Source organism: Protobothrops mucrosquamatus, unplaced genomic scaffold (genome assembly GCF_001527695.2).
Source record: "Protobothrops mucrosquamatus isolate PMUCROS unplaced genomic scaffold, P.Mucros_1.0 scaffold3146, whole genome shotgun sequence".
NCBI lineage: Eukaryota > Metazoa > Chordata > Lepidosauria > Squamata > Viperidae > Protobothrops > Protobothrops mucrosquamatus.
This window is the reverse complement of record NW_015389146.1, coordinates 156,355-175,100: the sequence shown is the minus strand read 5'-3', so window position 1 is coordinate 175,100 and position 18,746 is coordinate 156,355. Positions and strand designations below refer to the sequence as shown.

The window sequence follows — 18,746 nt, the reverse complement described above, 5'->3', positions numbered from 1 at the left end:
CTGCCACAGCTCTCTTTTATATTTCTGGGGAAATTAGAGAAAAAGATTAGGGAGAAAGATGTGGAAGGTGTCATCCTACAATGAAGTAACATCGGTTGAATGCAAACCCTGTCTTGCAAATCCCGCAATATTTCTCTCCTGGGCCAGAGAGGCTTCTGTTTTTCTACTTTATTCTCAGGCTGCTCAAGAATTCCTTTTAGATTTTAGATTTTTCTCTGCAGCTGATTTACCCCTGGAAACCCAACGGCATTCTCCATCATTCTACTGACTGGTTAGCAGCCTACATTTTCCAATCTGAAAATAAAACCAACAATAATTCCTCTCCTCCGATACTAGGGAGAATCACCCGAAAGCTCAGGAGAAAATTAAAACACCGATAATCTGTCAAACACATCTGGGGATCCAAGAGAGATTTAGAACTAACACTAAGGGGAAATTTCCCGACAGGGAGAACAATTAACCAGTGGAACAACCTGCCTCCAGAAGTTGTGGGTGCTTCAACATTGGAGGTTTTTAAGAAGAGATTGGGCAGCCATTTGTCTGGAATGGTCTAGGGTCTCCTGCCCAAGTAGGGGGTTAGACTAGAAGACCTCCAAGGTCCCTTCCAAATCTTCTGTTATTCTGTTAGGGGACTGGAGGCTAAACCATATGATGAATAGCTAATTAATAATAATAATAATAATAATAATAATAATAATAATAATAATAATAATAATAATAAAAAGTTGGAAGGGACCTTGGAGGTCATCTAGTCCAACCCCCTGCTCAGGCAGGAAACCCTATACCATTTGGGACAAATGGCTGTCCAGTCTCTTCTTAAAAACTTCCAGTGTCGGAGCATTCACCGCTTCTGGAGGCGGGTTGTTCCACTGGCTAATTGTTCTAACTGTCAGGAAGTTTCTCCTTAGTTCCAGGTTGCTTCTCTCCTAGGCGTTTTTTTAGCCTAAGGAAGAGAAGGATGGGTGAGATGATAGCTTTTCCCAATATTTGAAGGGCTGTCCCAGAGAAGAAGAGATCAACCTAGTCTCCAAAGCGCCAGAAGGCAGGACAAGAAGCAACGGATGGAAACTAGTCAAGGAGAGAAGCAATCTAGAATTAAGGAGAATTTTTTCTAATAGTGAGAACAATTAACCAGTGGAACAGCCTGCCTCCAGAAGCGGCGAATGCTCCAACACTGGAAGTTTTTAAGAAGAGACTGGACAGCCATTTGTCTGAAATGGTATAGGATTTCCTGCCTGAGCAGGGGGTTGGACTAGAAGACCTCCAAGGTCCCTTCCAACTCTTCTCTTATTCTATTATTTTCTGCACAGCAAAATAATTAAGCTGTTATTAAAAGGCAAGTTGCAATGGTGGCCAGAGAAGGGGGAAAAAAACACTAAATTACAGCCATTTTACTCCCTCTTTTTGACCACCCTCATCCCCTTCCCCTATGGGGCTCTCCTCACCATGCCTGGCTCTGAAGGATGGGTAAAGTTGGCATGAAGGGCAGACATCCATGAGGCCCATAGCGTCAAGCAAGCCGCGAGGTTGGCCAGCCACATTGTGGGTCTGTCTTGTTGCATCTGGCTTCGTTGTGGAAGTATTGACAAGAGATGGAAAGAAAGATGAAGACTGGGGGGGGGAGCGTGGAGGGGAAACCCGCAACGACAGGAAGGCGAGGTGTGAATTTTAGCCCTCGCTCTCAAAAGCACCTCAGCCTGCTTCTCTTCCTCTTTTTAAAAAGTTTTTGGAACTTTTGCAGCCATGGCTAAATAAATATAACGGAGCATGAACAATAAAAAAAAATGTCTCTAACAAATGTCGGTGAAGGTTTTAGCTGTCTGAAAGTTGAGTCTTTGCAACTGGAATTAATTTTTGTTATTAGTTTGAGGCGTTTCGCTGCTCATCCATAGAACATAGAATAACAGAGCTGGAAGGGACCTCGGAGGTCATCTAGTCCAACCCCCTGCTCCAGCAGGAAATCCTATACCATTTCAGACAAATGGTTGCCCGGTTTTTTCTTAAAAACTTCCAGTGTTGGAGCATTCACAATTTCTGGAGGCAGGTTGTTCCACTGGTTAATTGTTCTCACTGTCAGGAAGTTTCTCCTTAGTTCTAGGTTGCTTCTCTCCTGGATTAGTTTCCATCTGTTGCTTCTTGTCCTGCCTTGAGATGCTCTGGAGAATAGCTTAACCCCCTTTTCTTTGGGGCAGCCCCTGAGATACTGGAACACTGCTATCATGTCCCCCCTCGTCCTTCTCTTCATTAAATTAGACAGACCCAATTCCTGCAACCGTTCTTTATGTGTTAGCCTCCAGCCCCCTGATCATCTTTGCTGCTCTTCTCTGCACTCTTTCCAGACTCTCAACATCTTTTTTGCATTGTGGTGACTAGAACTGGATGCAGTGTTCCAAGTGTGGTCTTTACCAAGGCTTTGTAAAGTGGTACTAGCAGCTTCATCAGTTAGAGCAAGCCAGTTGGCAAAAGGTTGTTGGAATTACTAATTCCTGCTACATCAACCTCGGGGGTCTCTCTTCCTCAAAGTGCATTGCAATACGTCGATGAAGATTCATCCAGTCATCCAGGACATGTTGCATAGACTAGTCCAGGGGTAGGCAACCTTGGCTCTTTTATGACTGGTGGACTTCAACTGCCAGAATTCCTCAGCCAGCATGGCTCAGCTTGGAAACCTCTCCCTTTCCCCTCAGCGTGGCTGGCTCAGGAATTCTGGGAGTTGAAGTCCAGGAGTCATAAAAGAGCCAAGTTTGAAGACCCCTGCTCTTAATCTTCGTCCTAGGATAGGGATAGGCAACCTTGGCTCTTTTATGACTTGTGGACTTCAACTCCCAGAATTCCTGAGCCAGCCATGCTGAGGGGAAAGGGAGAGGTTTCCAAGCTGAGCCATGCTGGCTCAGGAATTCTGGGAGTTGAAGTCCACAAGTCATGAGGGGGCCAAACTTTCCCCCATGCTGGCTCAGGGAATTCTGGGAGTTGAAGTCCACAAGTCATGAGGGGGCCAAACTTTCCCTCATGTTGGCTCAGGAATTCTGGAAGTTGAAGTCCACGACTCATAAAAGAGCCAAGGTTGCCTACCCTGACTCTAGTCTAACGAAGAGAAGGACTTGGGGTGACACGATAGCAGTGTTTCAATATTTGAGGGGCTGCCAGAAAGAAGGGGCGATCAGCCAATTTCCCAAAGCATCAGAAGGCACGACACGAAGCAACGGATGGAAACCAGTCAAGGAGAGAAGCAACCTGGAATGAAGGAGAAACTTCCTGACAGCGAGGACAATTAACCAGCGGAACAACCTGCCACCAGAAATCGTGGGTGCTCCATCACCGGAGGTTTTTATGAAAAGATTGGACAGCCGCTTGTCCGGAATGGAATGAGGTCTCCTCCTGGAGCAGGGGGTCAGACTAGAAGACCTCCAAGGCCCCTTGCAAGTCTGTTATTCAATTATTCTCTTATTTGAGGGACTGTCACAGAGAAGAGGGGTGGGGGTCAACCTATTCTCCCAAAAGATGGAAATTAATCAAGGAGAGATTCATCCTAGAACTAAGGAGCAATTTCCCGACAGTGAGAACGATTAACCAGGGGAACAGCTTGCCTCCAGAAGTTGTGGCTGCTCCATACCCTGGTTTTTTTTTAAAAAGAAAAATAGACCGGACGTCCATTTGAGCAGAGTGGTTAAAAAGGCCAGGGGGTTGGACTAGAAGACCTCGGAGGTCCCTCCCGTCCCTGTGGTGCTTTGTTCTCTCTTCTAAAGACACGTAAACAGCCCATCGCCTTGACTGGAAGATGCTGGCATGCCTACCTGGGCGGGTGCCGAAACATCAAAGGCCGGAGAGCCGGCACCACCAGCCCTCCAGCCGAATCAGGGCTGGGGGTTTTTTATCTTCAAAGGGGACCCCCCCACACACCCCTGGGCTGCAGCTCACCGATGCGCCCACCGCCTGGAGAACTTTGATGCGGAGACCTTGGACGCAGGTGCCGAAGAAGCTGTTTGTGAAAAAGCTAATCTCTGGCCGGCGATGGATGGCCCCACGGCTTTCCGAGCTCCTTTCCCCTTGGAACATTCCTCCCCACGGACCTGGGGGGGGGGGCTATTTATAGCTGGGAGACAAGAGGTCTCTCTTTGGGAGGAATGTCTGGCCTGGGAGGGGGGCGAGGGAGGAGGAAGAGGAGGAGGAGAAAGAGAGACCTTCCGTCTTTCTTTCCTAAGGTTGACTCTCTCGGTTTCAGAAATAAAGGATAGGTGGCTCCCGACTTATCGACCACGATGGAGCCCAAATTTTTCCCTCGCGAAGGGGGGCGTTGGTTAAGTGGGTTTGGGCCCCGTTTTACGACCTTTCTTCCCGCCATTGTTAAGGGGATCGCCGCATGTCGTTAAGTTAGTCGGGCGGTTGTTAAGTGAATCGGGCTGCCCGTTGACTTGGCTGGTCAGAAGGTGGCCCAAAGGGGAAATACGTGACCTCTTTCTTCCTCCTTCCTTCCTCTTTTCCTTCCTTCCCTCCCCAATCTCTCCTTTTCTTTATTTCGCTCCTCTTTTCCTTCCTTCCTTCCATCCCTCCCTCCCTCAATCCTTCCTTCTTTCTTTCCTTCTTTCCTTCCTCCCTCCTGCCCTCCCTTTTCCTTCCTTCCTTTCTTCCTTCCCTCCTTCAGTTCTTTTTTTCCTTCCTTCTTCCCTCCCCTCCTTCCTTTCCTTCCTTCCTTCCTCCCTCCCTCTTTCTTCCTCTCTCCTCTTTCTTTCTTTCTTTCTTTTTTCTTTCTTTCTTTCTTTCTTTCTTTCTTTCTTTCTTTCCCTTCCTTCCTTCCTTCCTTTCCTTTCCTTTCCTTTCCTTCTCTAAGAAGTTCACAATTACGCTACTTTTCCTTCCCTCGGTTCGATGCAACTCCTGCCGTCAGTCATCACCACAAGGGTCTGGCTAACAAGACTAAGCCACTCCAACAGCATCCCATCTGTGCCTTCGCTCTTCCCATCTCCCTAACCTGCATAAGCCATGGTTTGTTCACGGTATTCCCAGCCACTCCTAGAGAAATGAAGGATTCCACACGGATCCTTCTTCTGCAGGCTAACAATCTGTGCTCCTGTCCCTCTGGAAGGAAATGAAGCTTCTAGTCCTCATGGTTCCAAGGATCTGGACAGAGACATGTTAGATTGGGGGTGAAAATCGGTAGATAAATAAATTCAACGGTCATAAACCACATAAGATTTTTTCCCCCATACATCTTTGGCTCAGATGGGAAAAAAAACCCCACAGGATTCTGAGCAAGATTGTGTGTACGTGTGTGTTTTCGCTTTACTCTGCTTATGCCCAGAAAAATTCCCTTTTTATATCAAAATTGCTCTGATGCCATTGAAGGTAAAATGCTGAAGATGCACCGGGGAGGCCAAACTTGGAATACTACGTCCAGTTCTGGTCACCACGATACAAAAAAAGATGTTGAGACTCTAGAAAGAGTGCAGAGAAGAGCAACAAAGATGATTAGGGGACTGGAGGCTAAAACATACAAGGAACGGTTGCTGGAATTGGGTATGTTTAGTTTAACGAAGAGAAGGACGAGGGGAGACATGATATCAGCCTTCCAATATCTCAGGGGCTGCCCCAAAGAAGAGGGAGTCAAGCTATTCTCCAAAGTGCCTGAAGGCAGGACAAGAAGCAATGATGGAAACTCATCAAGGAGAGAAGCAACCTAGAACTAAGGAGAAACTTCCTAACAGAACAATTGATCAGTGGAACAGCTTGCCACCAGAGGTTGTGGGTGCTCCATCACTGGAGGAGATTGGACAACCATTTGTCCGGATATGTTATAGGGTCTCCTTGAGCAAGGGGTTAGACTAGAAGACCTCCCAGCTCCCTTCCCACTCTGTTAGTCTACATTCCATAGAATCCCCCCACGTGCTGATGCTTCCTTTGGGGGCCAGGTTTATCACGCACTCTGCTCAAGTTCAGGGGCACCCTCTCCACCTCCCTGCCTTTCTCCCCCCCCCCCCATTCCCAAGTGGTCTTCTCCCATTTGAGAGCCTGGCAGTCCTGGCTGCAAAAACCCTGATCTCTTGTCGTTCCAAGCAGGGCCCACCCTTTGGAGAGATGGACGCAGGGAGGGAGGGAGGGAGGGAGAAAAAGAGGAAGGGTCCCAGGGGGGGTGGCAAGAATGCCCGACTGTGCCCCCCGAGGACCAAAGAGCTGGCACCCGACTCTCCTTCTGCAGTTGCTGGCCTCGGGGGATGAGGAGTCTGAAAAATGCCAAGGTCACCGCAGGCCTGGGGGAGAGAGAGAGAGATAAAAGTCTGTTCCCAGCGTCCTTTCGCATCCCTGTTCAGAAGGCAACACCTAAGGTTTGCTTGGTGCTTTCGGCGCCCACCTGTGCCCGGTCCGACAGTCCCTGTGCTCCATCTCTTCCCGGTGCCATGTTCCTCCTGTTCTTCCTGCACCTCTGGCTGGCCACGGGGTCCCCCGGGGGCACCTCCGATCTCCGGCTGGAAGACCCCGCAGGAGAGCAGACCCTGGAGATCTCTGCCCTGACTCTCAACGAAAGGTAATGCTTCCCAGCAAGCCCCCCCCCCCGCCCCTCCAGATGTCAGGGAGCCTGGAAAGAGGCAGGGTGGTTCGAGGGCTGGCTGGAAGGAGCTGGGTTCAAATCCCTACCTGGCCAGGAAAGTCTTGGGTGACTCGAAAGATCTGTTGCAAAGACAGACACACCCTTGAGTGAGAAAGACGAAACACGTACCCTGAACTGGGTAGGGGGGGGGGGAGAATTGGGGGTAGGTATCACGGATCAGCTTATCCAGAGCTTTCTTGGGAGAAGCGAGGTTTGAACGGATCTGTTTCCGGAAGGATGTTCTGGGAACATTTGGGAACTGGGAGGATGGAGAGAGGGCACTGTAATTCTGAGTAAAAGGGAAGGACGACCGAAGGGAGAGGGTGGGGTAATATTTTCAAAGGGATTTTTCAGGGGATTTTGCCAGACTACATCTCCCATCATGCACAGGTGGGGAAAGGAAGCCCCCCAAGGGTAATGATTTGTAAAGGCTGATGGAAGATGGCACCCTCTCGTGCGCCTCTTTGCACTCAAGGACCCGTTTGCCACGTTTCTAACAGGACCCTGCTCCTGCGTGTCTCCACCTGGAAGAATCTGCAGCATGCAGAAAACTAAAACCATTCACGTTTGTATTTTAATCATTCTCGCCTCTTTTTAAAACTTTGATATTCTTTTTTTTTTATATTTTATCTGTACACTCTCTCTGTGAGGGAGAGGGATGATTTCAAAATTTGATAGATAGCGGATGGGTGGATACATGATGGAAATATTGTAGATGATGGTTAGATAGAGAGACAGACAGACAGACAGATATGATGTATGTATAGATAATAGAGGATGGATGGATGGATGGATGGATGGATGGATGGATGGATGGATGGATGGATGGATGGATGGATGGATAAATAATGGAGATAGAGGATAGATAGGTAGGTAGGTAGGTAGGTAGATAGATAGATAGATAGATAGATAGATAGATAGATAGATAGATAGATAGATAGATAGATAGATAGATAGATAGATAGATAGATAGATAGATAGATATGGACAGACGGACGGACGGATGGATATGATATATGTATAGGAGGATGGATGGATAATGGAGATAGAGGATAGATGGATGGATAAATAATGGATAAATAATAGAGAATAGATGATAGAGAGATAGAGAGAGAGATAGAGACAGACAGACAGAGATAGACAGAGAGAGAGATGATATATGTATAGATGATGGATAGATGGATGGATGGATGGATGGAGAGAGAGAGAGAGAGATTCTTCGTTTATTCCCTTCTGCCCTTAGAGGCAAGAACAGCTGCAGCTTCTGCAATAACAGCACCCAAGAGAAAGTTGGAGACCTCCACCTTCTCCCCCTTTTTCCAGCACCCCAAACTTTGTTCCACACCTGTGGCTGAGCTCCTGTGGATTGTATCCCCCACAGCTGTCGGGAGCAAATCCTCCAGCGCGCCAGGACGGTGATGTGCCAGCTGCTGCACTTAGACCACCCACCCCGGCTGACGTCCAGCATGACCCACCAGGTGCGAGAAGAATGGGCCAAAGAAAGAAGGTCTTTGGACCCCTCCATTGGGGGACGGCCTCTCAGTAAGTGTCCCTCTGCCCCTTCCTCGCTTCTCCTGTCTGGCATCTCCCCCCGCCCAAGACCCCCAATGGGATTCCTGCGCCAGGGCTCACCTCTAAATTTCAGAGTCAAGGAGTTCACACAACTCATTTCCCCAGGTCGCCAAAGGCCTTAGCCAATGCAGTCGCCCAGCCTGCAAATCTTGAATCAAAGTGGGTTTATTATTATTTTTTAAAATATGTTTTATTATTTCTTTTTACATAATCACCTTAACATTTGGCAAACGTTGTGTTGTCTGGGTTTATATTTAAAAAACAATCAATAACAATTAGTTTCTATAATTTTATAGTCCACATAATAGCTTTGCTTGATGTTCTCTTCTTCCCAAAAAATGTTCTTTTTTGCCATGCTTGAATTAATACGATTCTTATGATTTGGATAAATAACAGTTAAATAGAGACATTTTTCTAATACTTCTGCAAACCATAACCACACTGACGTAAAACCTCTTTTCTAACTGATCATCTTGATGGCCTTATCATAGATCCTGTTTAAAATTCTTATCTAAATTTGTTTCCCCCCCCCCCCCAATATTCAAAACATTCTTACTGTTTAAGATTTTCATTACGCTTAAATATTTTAAGCCTTTTTTCCTCAGACAGGCCATCCCAACAGAATCAAAGCGGGGTTTAAACCATGCGTGGCGGGCCACAGAGAGTCCTTGACCTACAACAGTTCACTTAGTGACCAATCAGGGTTACAACGGAATTGAAAAAAAGGTGACTTAACGACCGTGATCCTTGCAGCCCTCTGACCAAAGTCAATGGGGGAAGCCAGATTCATTTAACAACTGCAGCAAGAAAGGTTGTAAAACGGGGCAAAATTCACTTAATAACTGTTTCATTTTGGGCTCAAATGTGGTCGTAAGTCGAGGACTCCCTGTATTTCGTGACTCCAACTAACGGATGATGCAAAACCAGAAAAAATGGACATAATTCAGTCCAACAGTGATTAAACATGTCGCAAGGAGGTTGACTCATAAGAGTGCGCACGAGCGTACCAAGAGCGCCCTTTCTCACACCGGAAAATAGCCTAGACTTTGCTGGCCGCTTGCTTGGGGATTTAAAAAAGCACTGACCCTCTCTTTTGGGGAATTAACCACAACCATCCGTTTTGATTACATCAAATGGTTGATGCAAAATGCTCACTTCTGCTTTTTTCACTGCATAACGGATCCAGCTTTTGCGTCCATCCGGTTTTTTTAGCCACAATTCAGCCTGGGAAACGTCACATCACTTTCTAAATCAGTGTTGGGCAAACGACGTGGTCTCGCACCTCCAGAATTCCCCACTCAGCATGTTTGCTGCAGAGAGAATTCTGGGAGCAGAAGTCCACCCAGCTGGAACCGCTGGGGCAAAGACAGGCCAAGTTGGTGGAACTATTATTTCCCAGGCTATTTTGGTCTCTAGCAAGGAACTCTGGGAAATGCAGTCTTCCCATAGCTACGGCGGTTAGGGTTTGGGTCTTTGGGATGATCTCAAGATGCCTCAACAGACATGGTTAGAGGAGCAGAGAAAATCCTTACCATTATGCATTTGCAAACTGAAATTTTCAACACGACACTTGTAAGGAATTTCCTGGGTAACTTACAGAAAACTATTTATTCGGTTTCTGCTTTGCTTTATCCAAGCATAAAATGAATTAAAAAGCAGCAATTGAGGCTTGCAGCCAGAAAAACCAAACGCACAGGTATAGAATAGGTGGCACCTGGCTCAAGAGCAGTAACTATGAAAGGGATTTAGGTGTCCTAGTAAACCAGCACTTCAGTATGAGCCAGCCGTGTGCGGCAGCTGCCCAAAAAAACCCGACACAGTCCTGGGCTGCATCAACAGAGGGATAGAATCAAGATCACGAGAAGTGATAGTACCGCTTTATAATGCTTTGGTAAGACCACACCTGGAACACTGCATCCAGTTTTGGTCACCACGATACCAAAAAGATGTTGAGACTGTAGGAAAAAGTGCAGAGAAGAGCAACAAAGACGATTAAAGGTCTGGAGGCTAAAACATACGAAGAACGGTTGCAGGAATTGGGTATGTCTAGCCTAGTGGGGAAAAAAAGGATTGGGGTGACGTGAGGGGCTGCCACAAGGAAAAGGGGGTCAACATATTCTCCTAAGCACCCGAAGGCAGGACAAGAAGCAACGGATGGAAACTAATCTAGGAGAGAAGCAGCCTAGAATTAAGGAGAAATTTCCTGACAGTGAGGACAATTAACCCGTGGAACGGCTTGCCACCAGAAGTTGTGGGTGCTCCAACGCTGGAGGTTTTTAAGAAGAGACTGGACAGCCATTTGTCCGGAATAGTATAGGGTCTCCTACTTGAGCAGGGGGTTGGACTAGAAGACCTCCAAGGTCCCATGCTGTTATGAAACTCACCTATCATAAAGCATACTGGCTGGGGAGTTCGGAGCACTGAAATCCACCCATCTTAATGTAGCCAAAAGGGAGACACCCTGCTCTAGACTATACATTAAATTCCCACCCATCCTTTGGCTCACCAGACCTTGTCCCGATCCCAAACATTGCCTGATTATTCCTGGACAATCTGGGCGATGCACCAACTCCGTAAATTCCTTTTAGCCATTCGGGGAAGGATGTGATACGGTGCCTATTTATCCCCCCCCCTGTGTTTATTGCAAATCCTCAGGGTTATTCTTATTTCAGGAGCAATCTTTTTACTCCCTTTACTGGCTTCTAAGGAGAACAGCTGGCCAGAGGGGGTCTCGTGAGGGGGAGAGGAGAAAAAAAAAACCCAGCCTTCCTTATCTGTACAAAAAAAAGGACATTTCTAATTCAGTATCTCTTCTACACAAATATTACACCCCGTACATTTGCCTGCTCTCTTTTTCCTGGCTTTTTAAAGGTGCCAGCCTTCAGGATTTACTCCTACAGATAGCCTGAGAACCATTTAAATTTCTCTCTTTCTAAATAACTACAGGTGGCCCTTGACTTATGTCTGCAAAATTTCTGTGGCTAAATGAAACCTTTGTGAAGTGAGTTTTGCCCCCTTTTACGACTTTTCTTGCCAGCAGTTGTTCAGGGAATCACTGCAGTTGTTAAAATTAGTCACCTGGTTGTTAATTGAAGATCACAAACGGGGACAAGGGGGATGATGCAACCATCGTAAGTCTGAAAAATGCTCCGAAGTCACCTTTTTTTCCCCAGTGCTGTTGTAACTTTCCACCAAAGTCACTAAACGAACCGTCGTAAATCGAGGACTGCCTGTATTCACAAGTTTCTTACCTGCCTTTTCTTGATTCCCCAGATGTAATCTCCAATCAGACACTGGTGAGCCAAAGAGGGGGCTGCTTACAGATCTCGCAACGTGTCACCCTGGATGGTAATATAATAAATAATATGTTAATATCACAATATTATCAATAGGTTAAGATGACAATCCAATATGTTTAGCAGGGGAATTTTTCTACTAAAGTTTCACCTGTGCAAAATGTCCTCCTTTACCCTTCTTGCTAAGACAGTAATATTTTTTTAAGCCTGGTTTCTTGCCTGAACTCTATTAGTCAGGTTGAATAAAGTAAGATACTATAAACTAGGTTTATAACACGTTCCTTCTGCTAAAGCGTAGTTTATGCCCTGGTTTTGTTGACTAAGCCATGACGGCTGAAAATTTACCTATGATGTTAAGTCAGGATAGTGTGTTACAATACTACTTTACAATGCCTTGGTTAAGGCCACATTTGGAATCCTGCATCCAGTTTTGGTCACCACGATGTAAAAAAGATGTTGGGACTCTAGAAAGAGTGCAGAGAAGAGCAACAAGGATGATTAGAGGTCTGGAGGCTAAAGCATATAAGGAACGGTTGCTGGAATTGGGTATGTCTAGTTTAATGAAGAGAAGGACGAGGGGGGACATGATAGCAGGGTTCCAGTATCTCAGGGGCTGCCCCAAAGAAAAGGGAGTCAAGCTATTCTCCAAAGCGCATGAAGGCAGGAGAAGAAGCAATGGATGGAAACTAATCAAGGAGAGAAACAACCTGGAACTAAGGAGAAACTTCCTGACAGTTAGAACAGTTAACCAGTGGAACAACCTGCCTCCAGAAGCTGTGAATGTTCCAACACTGGAAGTTTTTAAGAAGAGACTGGACAGCCATTTGTCTGAAATGGTGTAGGGCTTCCTGCCTGAGCAGGGGGTTGGACTCGATGACCTCCAAGGTCCCTTCCAACTTTATTATTATTACTATTATTGTTGTTGTTGTTGTTGTTGTTATAGGTTAAAAAAAGTAGGGTCATCATCATCATATTAGCCATTGTCTATCCACTTAAAAATAAATACATTAAATCAGGGGTGTCAAACTCGCAACGTCACGTGACGTGTCGTGACGTATCACGACAATGGGGCGGGCGCAGTTTCGCTATGATGCATCCGCCCCACGGGCCGGCAGTTTGACGCCCCTGCATTAGATTAAAAATAGGTTTAAAAAAGCAGAAAATATGGCATAGGTTAAAAAGTAAAAAATACAGTAGGTTAAAAATGGGCTTAAAAGTAAAAAAAATATATACCTTAGTTTAAAAAAAAAGATTAAAAAGTGAAAAATACAATGGTTTAAAAACAGGCTAAATGTAAAAAAAATACCTTGGGTTAAAAAATAGATTAAACAGTAAAAAAAATTAAAAAATCACTGGGTTAAAAAAAGGGGTTTAAAAGGTAACAACGCCCCCAGTGGCTGAAGTTGCACATTAATCCTGGCTTTGTGTGAATGCTACAGAGAGCCCTTTTTTCCCATTAAGCTAAACTGGAATTAGAAACTAGGTTTAGGGCAGGGATGAAGATGCTGATGAGAAGATCACACAAGCTATGAATTGGACAATTAATCTCTTTCATTTTGACGTATGCCAATTGGTGTACATTCAAAGTGACAATAAAGTTGTTGTTATTATTATTATTTCTCCCCAACTCAGAGATGGTTGTTATGGGGAAAAGAGACGAGGAGGCATGCTTTAAGTTGTACCAAATCAAAACTGGGATATCGATCTAATACAACGAAGGAATACAAATACACTATAACAGAGCTGAGAAGGGACCTTGGAGGTCTTCTAGTCCAACCCGCTGCTGAAGCAGGAGGCCCTATTCCGTTCCAGACAAGTGACTGTCCTGTCTCTTCTTAAAAAGGAAGTATTCTGCAAGGGGCACGTGTGTATCCTTTCATTCTTTCTGCTCCTGTCTTTCTCTTCTCCCCTGACCCGCCACCCAGATCTCGGCTGGCAAAGTTGGGTGCTGAGCCCCACTTCCTTCACCTTCACCGAATGTCTGGGGTGCCATTGTCACCGCATCGAAGAAGAGACACCGCTGGATCTCTGGAGCCTGGCTTGCGGCCTCCAGCAGCCAAGCCATCAAGGCCAGGTGGATGCCCAACAGGTAAAGTTGGGATGGCGGTGCGGGGGGGGGGTGTTTCCTGGCCCAAGGCTCCAGCCAGACCCGGGGCCAAAGGATTGAAACTCAACCCAGCTGTGTGGGCTACAGGTAGTCCTCGGCTTACGACCGCAACTCAACCCAACCTTTCTGTTGCTAAGCGCGGGACCACTGCAAAGCGAACCTTGCCTCTGTTTTACGATCTTTCTTAGCCCCGTTGTTAAGCGAATCGCTGCAGGGGTTAAGTCAGCAACACGGTTGCTAAATGAATCGGGCTTCCCGATTCACTTAAAGGGGGTCATGTGACCCCCGGGAGGCACTGCGACCATCATAAGTACGAGTCAGTTGCCAAGCCTCTGATTTTGGATCACGCTGACCAAAGGGATGCTGCAACGGTCGTTAAGTGTGAAAAAGGCTCCCTAGGTCACTCGTTTCGGTGCCGCTGAACGGTCACTAAACGAATGGCTGTAAGGCCAGGACGATCTGCAGTGGGGCTCAAGGGTTCAGTTGGCATTGGGGAGACCGCCCCCGATTTACCCCTTTTTTCTTTCTCCCGCCAGAGTCGCTGCTGTCGGTCCCGCAAGACTCCACTCCCCTTTCTCTTCCTTAAAGAGGACGGCTCCTTGAACCTCCAGACGGTCCGCCTGGCCCACGATTGTCACTGCCGGCCCTGAGCCAAGACCCCGAGCCCCGAGCCCAGCCCCCAGGAGTCTCCTGCACGGGAAGGGCGGGGGTACCGACGGTCAGCAAGCCTCCCCTCTCTTTGCAGGGAGAGCATGGCTGGGGAGGGAAGGAAAAAACCAAACTTTTTACATTTTGTTTTCTCTTTTTTTTAAACACACAAACACAGTCCCTGGGAGAGGGGCTGGGAGAGCCCCTTTTCCACAGCCCTCCCCACACCCGTTGCAAACACGAGCCCACTGCTGCACCGTGACGCAAAGCTGCTCGGAACAAGGTCTACTAGGTGTGGGTGGCGCAAGGCATCCTGGGAGTTGCGGTTAGGACAAGGGAGCTTGGCTCGGGGGTCCCAACCTGAGCCTCGGGTCACGTTGCCTCTGGGTTCGGATCGCTTGGCGGAAAAGGAAATTTTTTTTAGCCAGCTTGTCCAGCTGCTCTTCGGCCCTTGTTGTCTGACCGCAGCTAAAAGCAGATTCTCACCCTTATAAGCCATTGTTTGCTACAGCAATGTTTCTCAACCTTGGGAACTTCAAGAGGGGTGGACTTCAACTCCCAGAATCCCCCAGCCAGGATGCTTTAAGGGGTGGGCTTCAACTCCCAGAATTCCCCAGCCAGCATGCTTTACAATGGGTGGGCTTCACCTCCCAGAATTCCCCAGCCATCATGCTTTAAGAAGGGTGGATTTCAACTCCCACCTCTGGCTGGGGAATTCTGGGAGTTGAAGTTCACACGTCTTAAAATTTCCAAGGTTGAGAAACAGCATGCTAGACCATAGTTTGCATCCACCATATGGTCTCTTATCAAGCTAGAAAAAGCTACTTTTTCAAATTATCGCTGTAAATTTCTGCAGACGCAGCTGCCCTGAAGTACTCAGGAGCAGAGCAGAGCTGGAAGCTAGCAAATACCATGGTAAAGCTGATTTTAAATGCAGCCAAGATGCCACTGGCAGAGGGGAAGAACAGAATTGTAAATAGCCTGTGTGTTTTTGTTGGTTATTTTTAATATTTTTTTTATCACTCCGAACCTTCACAGATTTGCAATAAAAATGCACCAACTATTTTAATACAACTTGGCGTCTTCTGTTTGAGAAGCGGCCAGCACACTGCATTACAATCACATTTAAGGGGGTTTAAAAAAAAGTATAAAGCATCAGAAACTTAGTTTTTTCAGCCTTTGAAAAGCACCCAAGCTAAAAAAAAATTGGGGGGGGCCATTCAGCTCCTTGAAACTGCAAAATTGGGGTTTAGAATATAATTTGCACCAAGAAATAATGTGATTTTGAACTTGCCAAGAGTGGTTCCCAGGCCTATCGGTTAGAACAAGCTGGTTTAAACATGGTTTGTTGAACAAATCACAACCGATTGGGTTCGTTGGAACCGTGGATTGCAAAGCCACAACAGCTGGGTGGGCACAACAGACTAAGCCACACAGCAACCGTGTTACAACTTGGTGCAATATGTACATCAGCATGAATAGGGCCCTCCAGAAGATGCAGTTGCTTCTGTTAATTTAGGGAAAACAGTTCTTCTGAGTTTATTTGGGGGGGGGGATTAGGAAATACACCTTCATACACCTTGGAGTTCTCTACTACCCAAGCTGGATCAAGGTGAAATGTGGAAGAACAAGAGTGCCTCTGAACGTACAAAGAGTGTGATTTTCTTAAACATCCCTCAGCTTTGTTCCTCCGTATATTAGGAGAGGGAAGGAAGGAAGGAAGAAGATAGATGAGAGAAGGAACAAAGAAGGAAGGAAGGAGATAAAAGGATAAAACAGAATAAAAAATTAAGAATAGAAAGAAAAAATTACTAGTTCTATGATCAGTTCCTTGACATTTAAGAAAATAAACGTGCTAGATTCTTTTTCTTTAATAGCAGCTCCAGACCGAAATTCAGCACAGTTGTTTATTTACACACACACACACACACCCCTTTGTGGATCCACTCCGGATCCACTGGCTCTCTTCGATTTGTTGCACGGGCAAGTGAAGATCGAATTCAACCCCGCCGCCGTCCCGGTTTTGCATGGCTCCGCGAACGAGACCCTCCGATACGCCGACTGCTGCCTGAAGGGGGTCCTCTCTCGTGGGGGTAAAAAGAGGGCATCGGTCCGGCCCAAACCCACAACGACTCTGCAGGGGAAAATGGAAGCGAGAGCCCACCCGGGGGCGGGTTGGAGGGTACAGCGGGCGAGGGGGGGGTCGCAGGACCCTCCCCCGGGCCAATGAAGCATCTACACGTGCCCGGACGGGTCATATGAGCGCTGCACGTTTCTTCGCGGCAAAAAATGCAAAAAAAGAAATAATAATTCATAACTGGCTGATGAAAAAGGGGCGAAAGAGTGACTCACTTTACCCCATTTCCTCCACAGGGCCGGTGGGTGGGCTGGGGGGGGACAGGAAATGAAGGCACCGATTGGCAGGTCCCGTCCCCCCCCCAACCCCAGTTTGTGCATTTCTGGGTGATTCAGAATCCAGGAATGGCATCTCTTGAATCGGTTGCCAAAAGGATATGGACAATGAATCACCACCAACGGTTGCTTGCCGAGCCCCACGGGAAATGGGGCATGGATGCTTGGGCAGAGTACAATTGGGGCGCTACCCCCCCCCCTTTATTCTGCTTCCCTGAGCTTTTGGGGAAGAGGGGTTTCCAGGCAGAAATCCCAGCGGTGCAGCTTTTGCCTGGGACGCAGACGGGAAGTTCAACCGGTTGAGCTATCGCTCTCCAAAGTACCTGAGGGCAGGGACAGGAAGAGGTCCAACCTAGAATTAAGGAGAAATTTCCTGACTTTCAGAATAATTATTCATCAGTGGAACGGCTTGCCACCAGAAATTGTGGATGCTCCGTCACTGGAGGCTTTTCGGAAGAGATTGGACAGTGAACTTGGAAGTCAGTTGGCTTTTGGACGGTTTCACACGTGCAAACCCTGCTTGATTACTTTTGTGTGTGTGTGTGTGTGGTGTTTTGTGACCCTAGAAATCAGGAATTACATTTAGCCAGTTGGATGAACCTACCTATGATATCCTGGAGACTGCGGGAACTAGGTATGTCTGGTCTAACCAAGAGAAACACCAGGGGTGACATGATAGTTTTCCAATATTTGAGGGGCTGCCACAAAGAAGGGGGGGGGGTGTCAAAGAATCCGAAGGCAGGACAAGAAACAACAGATGGAAACTGATCAAGGAGAAAAGCAACCTGGAACTAAGGAGAAACTTCCTAACAGGGAGAACAATTAACCAGTGGAACAGCTTGCCACCCGAAGTTGTGGGTGCTCCATCATTGGAGGCTTTTAAGAAGAGACTGGACAGCCATTTGTCCGGAATGGAATAGGTTCTGCTGCTTGAGCAGGGGGTTGGACTAGATGACCACCAAGATCCCTTCCAACTTTGCGATTCCAATATTCTTCCCTATCAGTAAGGGGATTTCCTGCCTTGAACCAGCTCCCCTATTAATCCAGGAACAAGAAAGATTTAAGTTAATGAGTGGTGTAAACTTAAGAGTAGGAACCCTGAAGTGTTATGGTCTTTATTGAGTGACCATCTCAATACAGGTAGTGCCTGGCTGAGGAATTCTGGGAGTTGAAGTCCACAAGTCATCAAAGGGCCAGGTTTGAAGATCCCTGGGTTAAATGTATTGGCAGCATTAAGATTCAGCCCTGGTGTATTCCATTGATTTTTGGCAATTATTTCTTTCCCATTACAATTTCGCTCCCACTTCTTTTTTCCTTTTGAAAACACAGGGCCACTCAACGAACAAAATCCCTCTTGAAGTAGCCCCGCCCCCCAAATTAACGGCGAAACTCCCTGCCACAAGACACAAAGTCCGCATGACCGTACATTCTAACTCTAGGTATCTTTAAAAAAAAAACAAAACACCACCTTTTGCTGGGCTTAGAAAAACTCACGGACCTCACTCAAGGTGTCGATTCTTCCCTTGGGAAGTGTTAGTCACCCTGATAACGTGGAGCCTCCACAGCCAGGAGCAAGCTCTCTGCCAGGAACATCTTCTAAGTGGTTTCTTGCTGGTGGCTGAGGATTAGGTGAAAGGGCTGATTTTGCTAATAATTGTTAGAAAGGCTGAACCGGGAGAAAATCGAGACGTGGAAGGGAAGGAAAACCCCATCATCCTTTGCCCTCAGCACTAAAATCAACAAAGTTGATTCATTTTGTGCGGAAGGGAAGGACACTGGAGTCATTCAACCTGTGTATCATTTTGTTTATTTTGGACTTAGTAATAAGAACTCAGCCAGCAGGTGAGTTTTTATTTATTTATTTATTTTATTTATTTATTTATTTATTTAATTTTTATCCCGCCCTTCTCCTTACGGACTCAGGGCGGTTGACAGCCTTATAAAACAGATACAACAATAAAATACCCAGTTTAAAACCTAATTAAAAAGAAATATTTACTGTGGCCTATGTCAATTAAAATTTCTCTTAAAACCCCACTAAAAATTCCCCTAGGCCAATCCCGCTTGTTGGAAGAGCCATGTCTTTAGGGCGCGGCGGAAGGAGGGGAGATCCGGGATCACCCGGATC

General features: G+C 46.7%; 1 protein-coding gene across 1 annotated transcript in view; it reads left to right on the top strand.

Annotated features, from left to right (window-relative positions):
- Window positions 1-6,392: 6,392 nt before the first annotated feature.
- The window catches only part of FOSL1 (FOS like 1, AP-1 transcription factor subunit), a 32,348-nt gene continuing 19,994 nt past the window's right edge, over window positions 6,393-18,746 (top strand). The window contains exons 1-3 of the mRNA XM_029286225.1: window positions 6,393-6,520; window positions 7,965-8,125; window positions 13,377-13,540. Of these exons, the coding sequence (XP_029142058.1) occupies window positions 6,393-6,520; window positions 7,965-8,125; window positions 13,377-13,540 (453 nt within the window). The remainder of the gene's footprint in view (window positions 6,521-7,964; window positions 8,126-13,376; window positions 13,541-18,746) is intronic.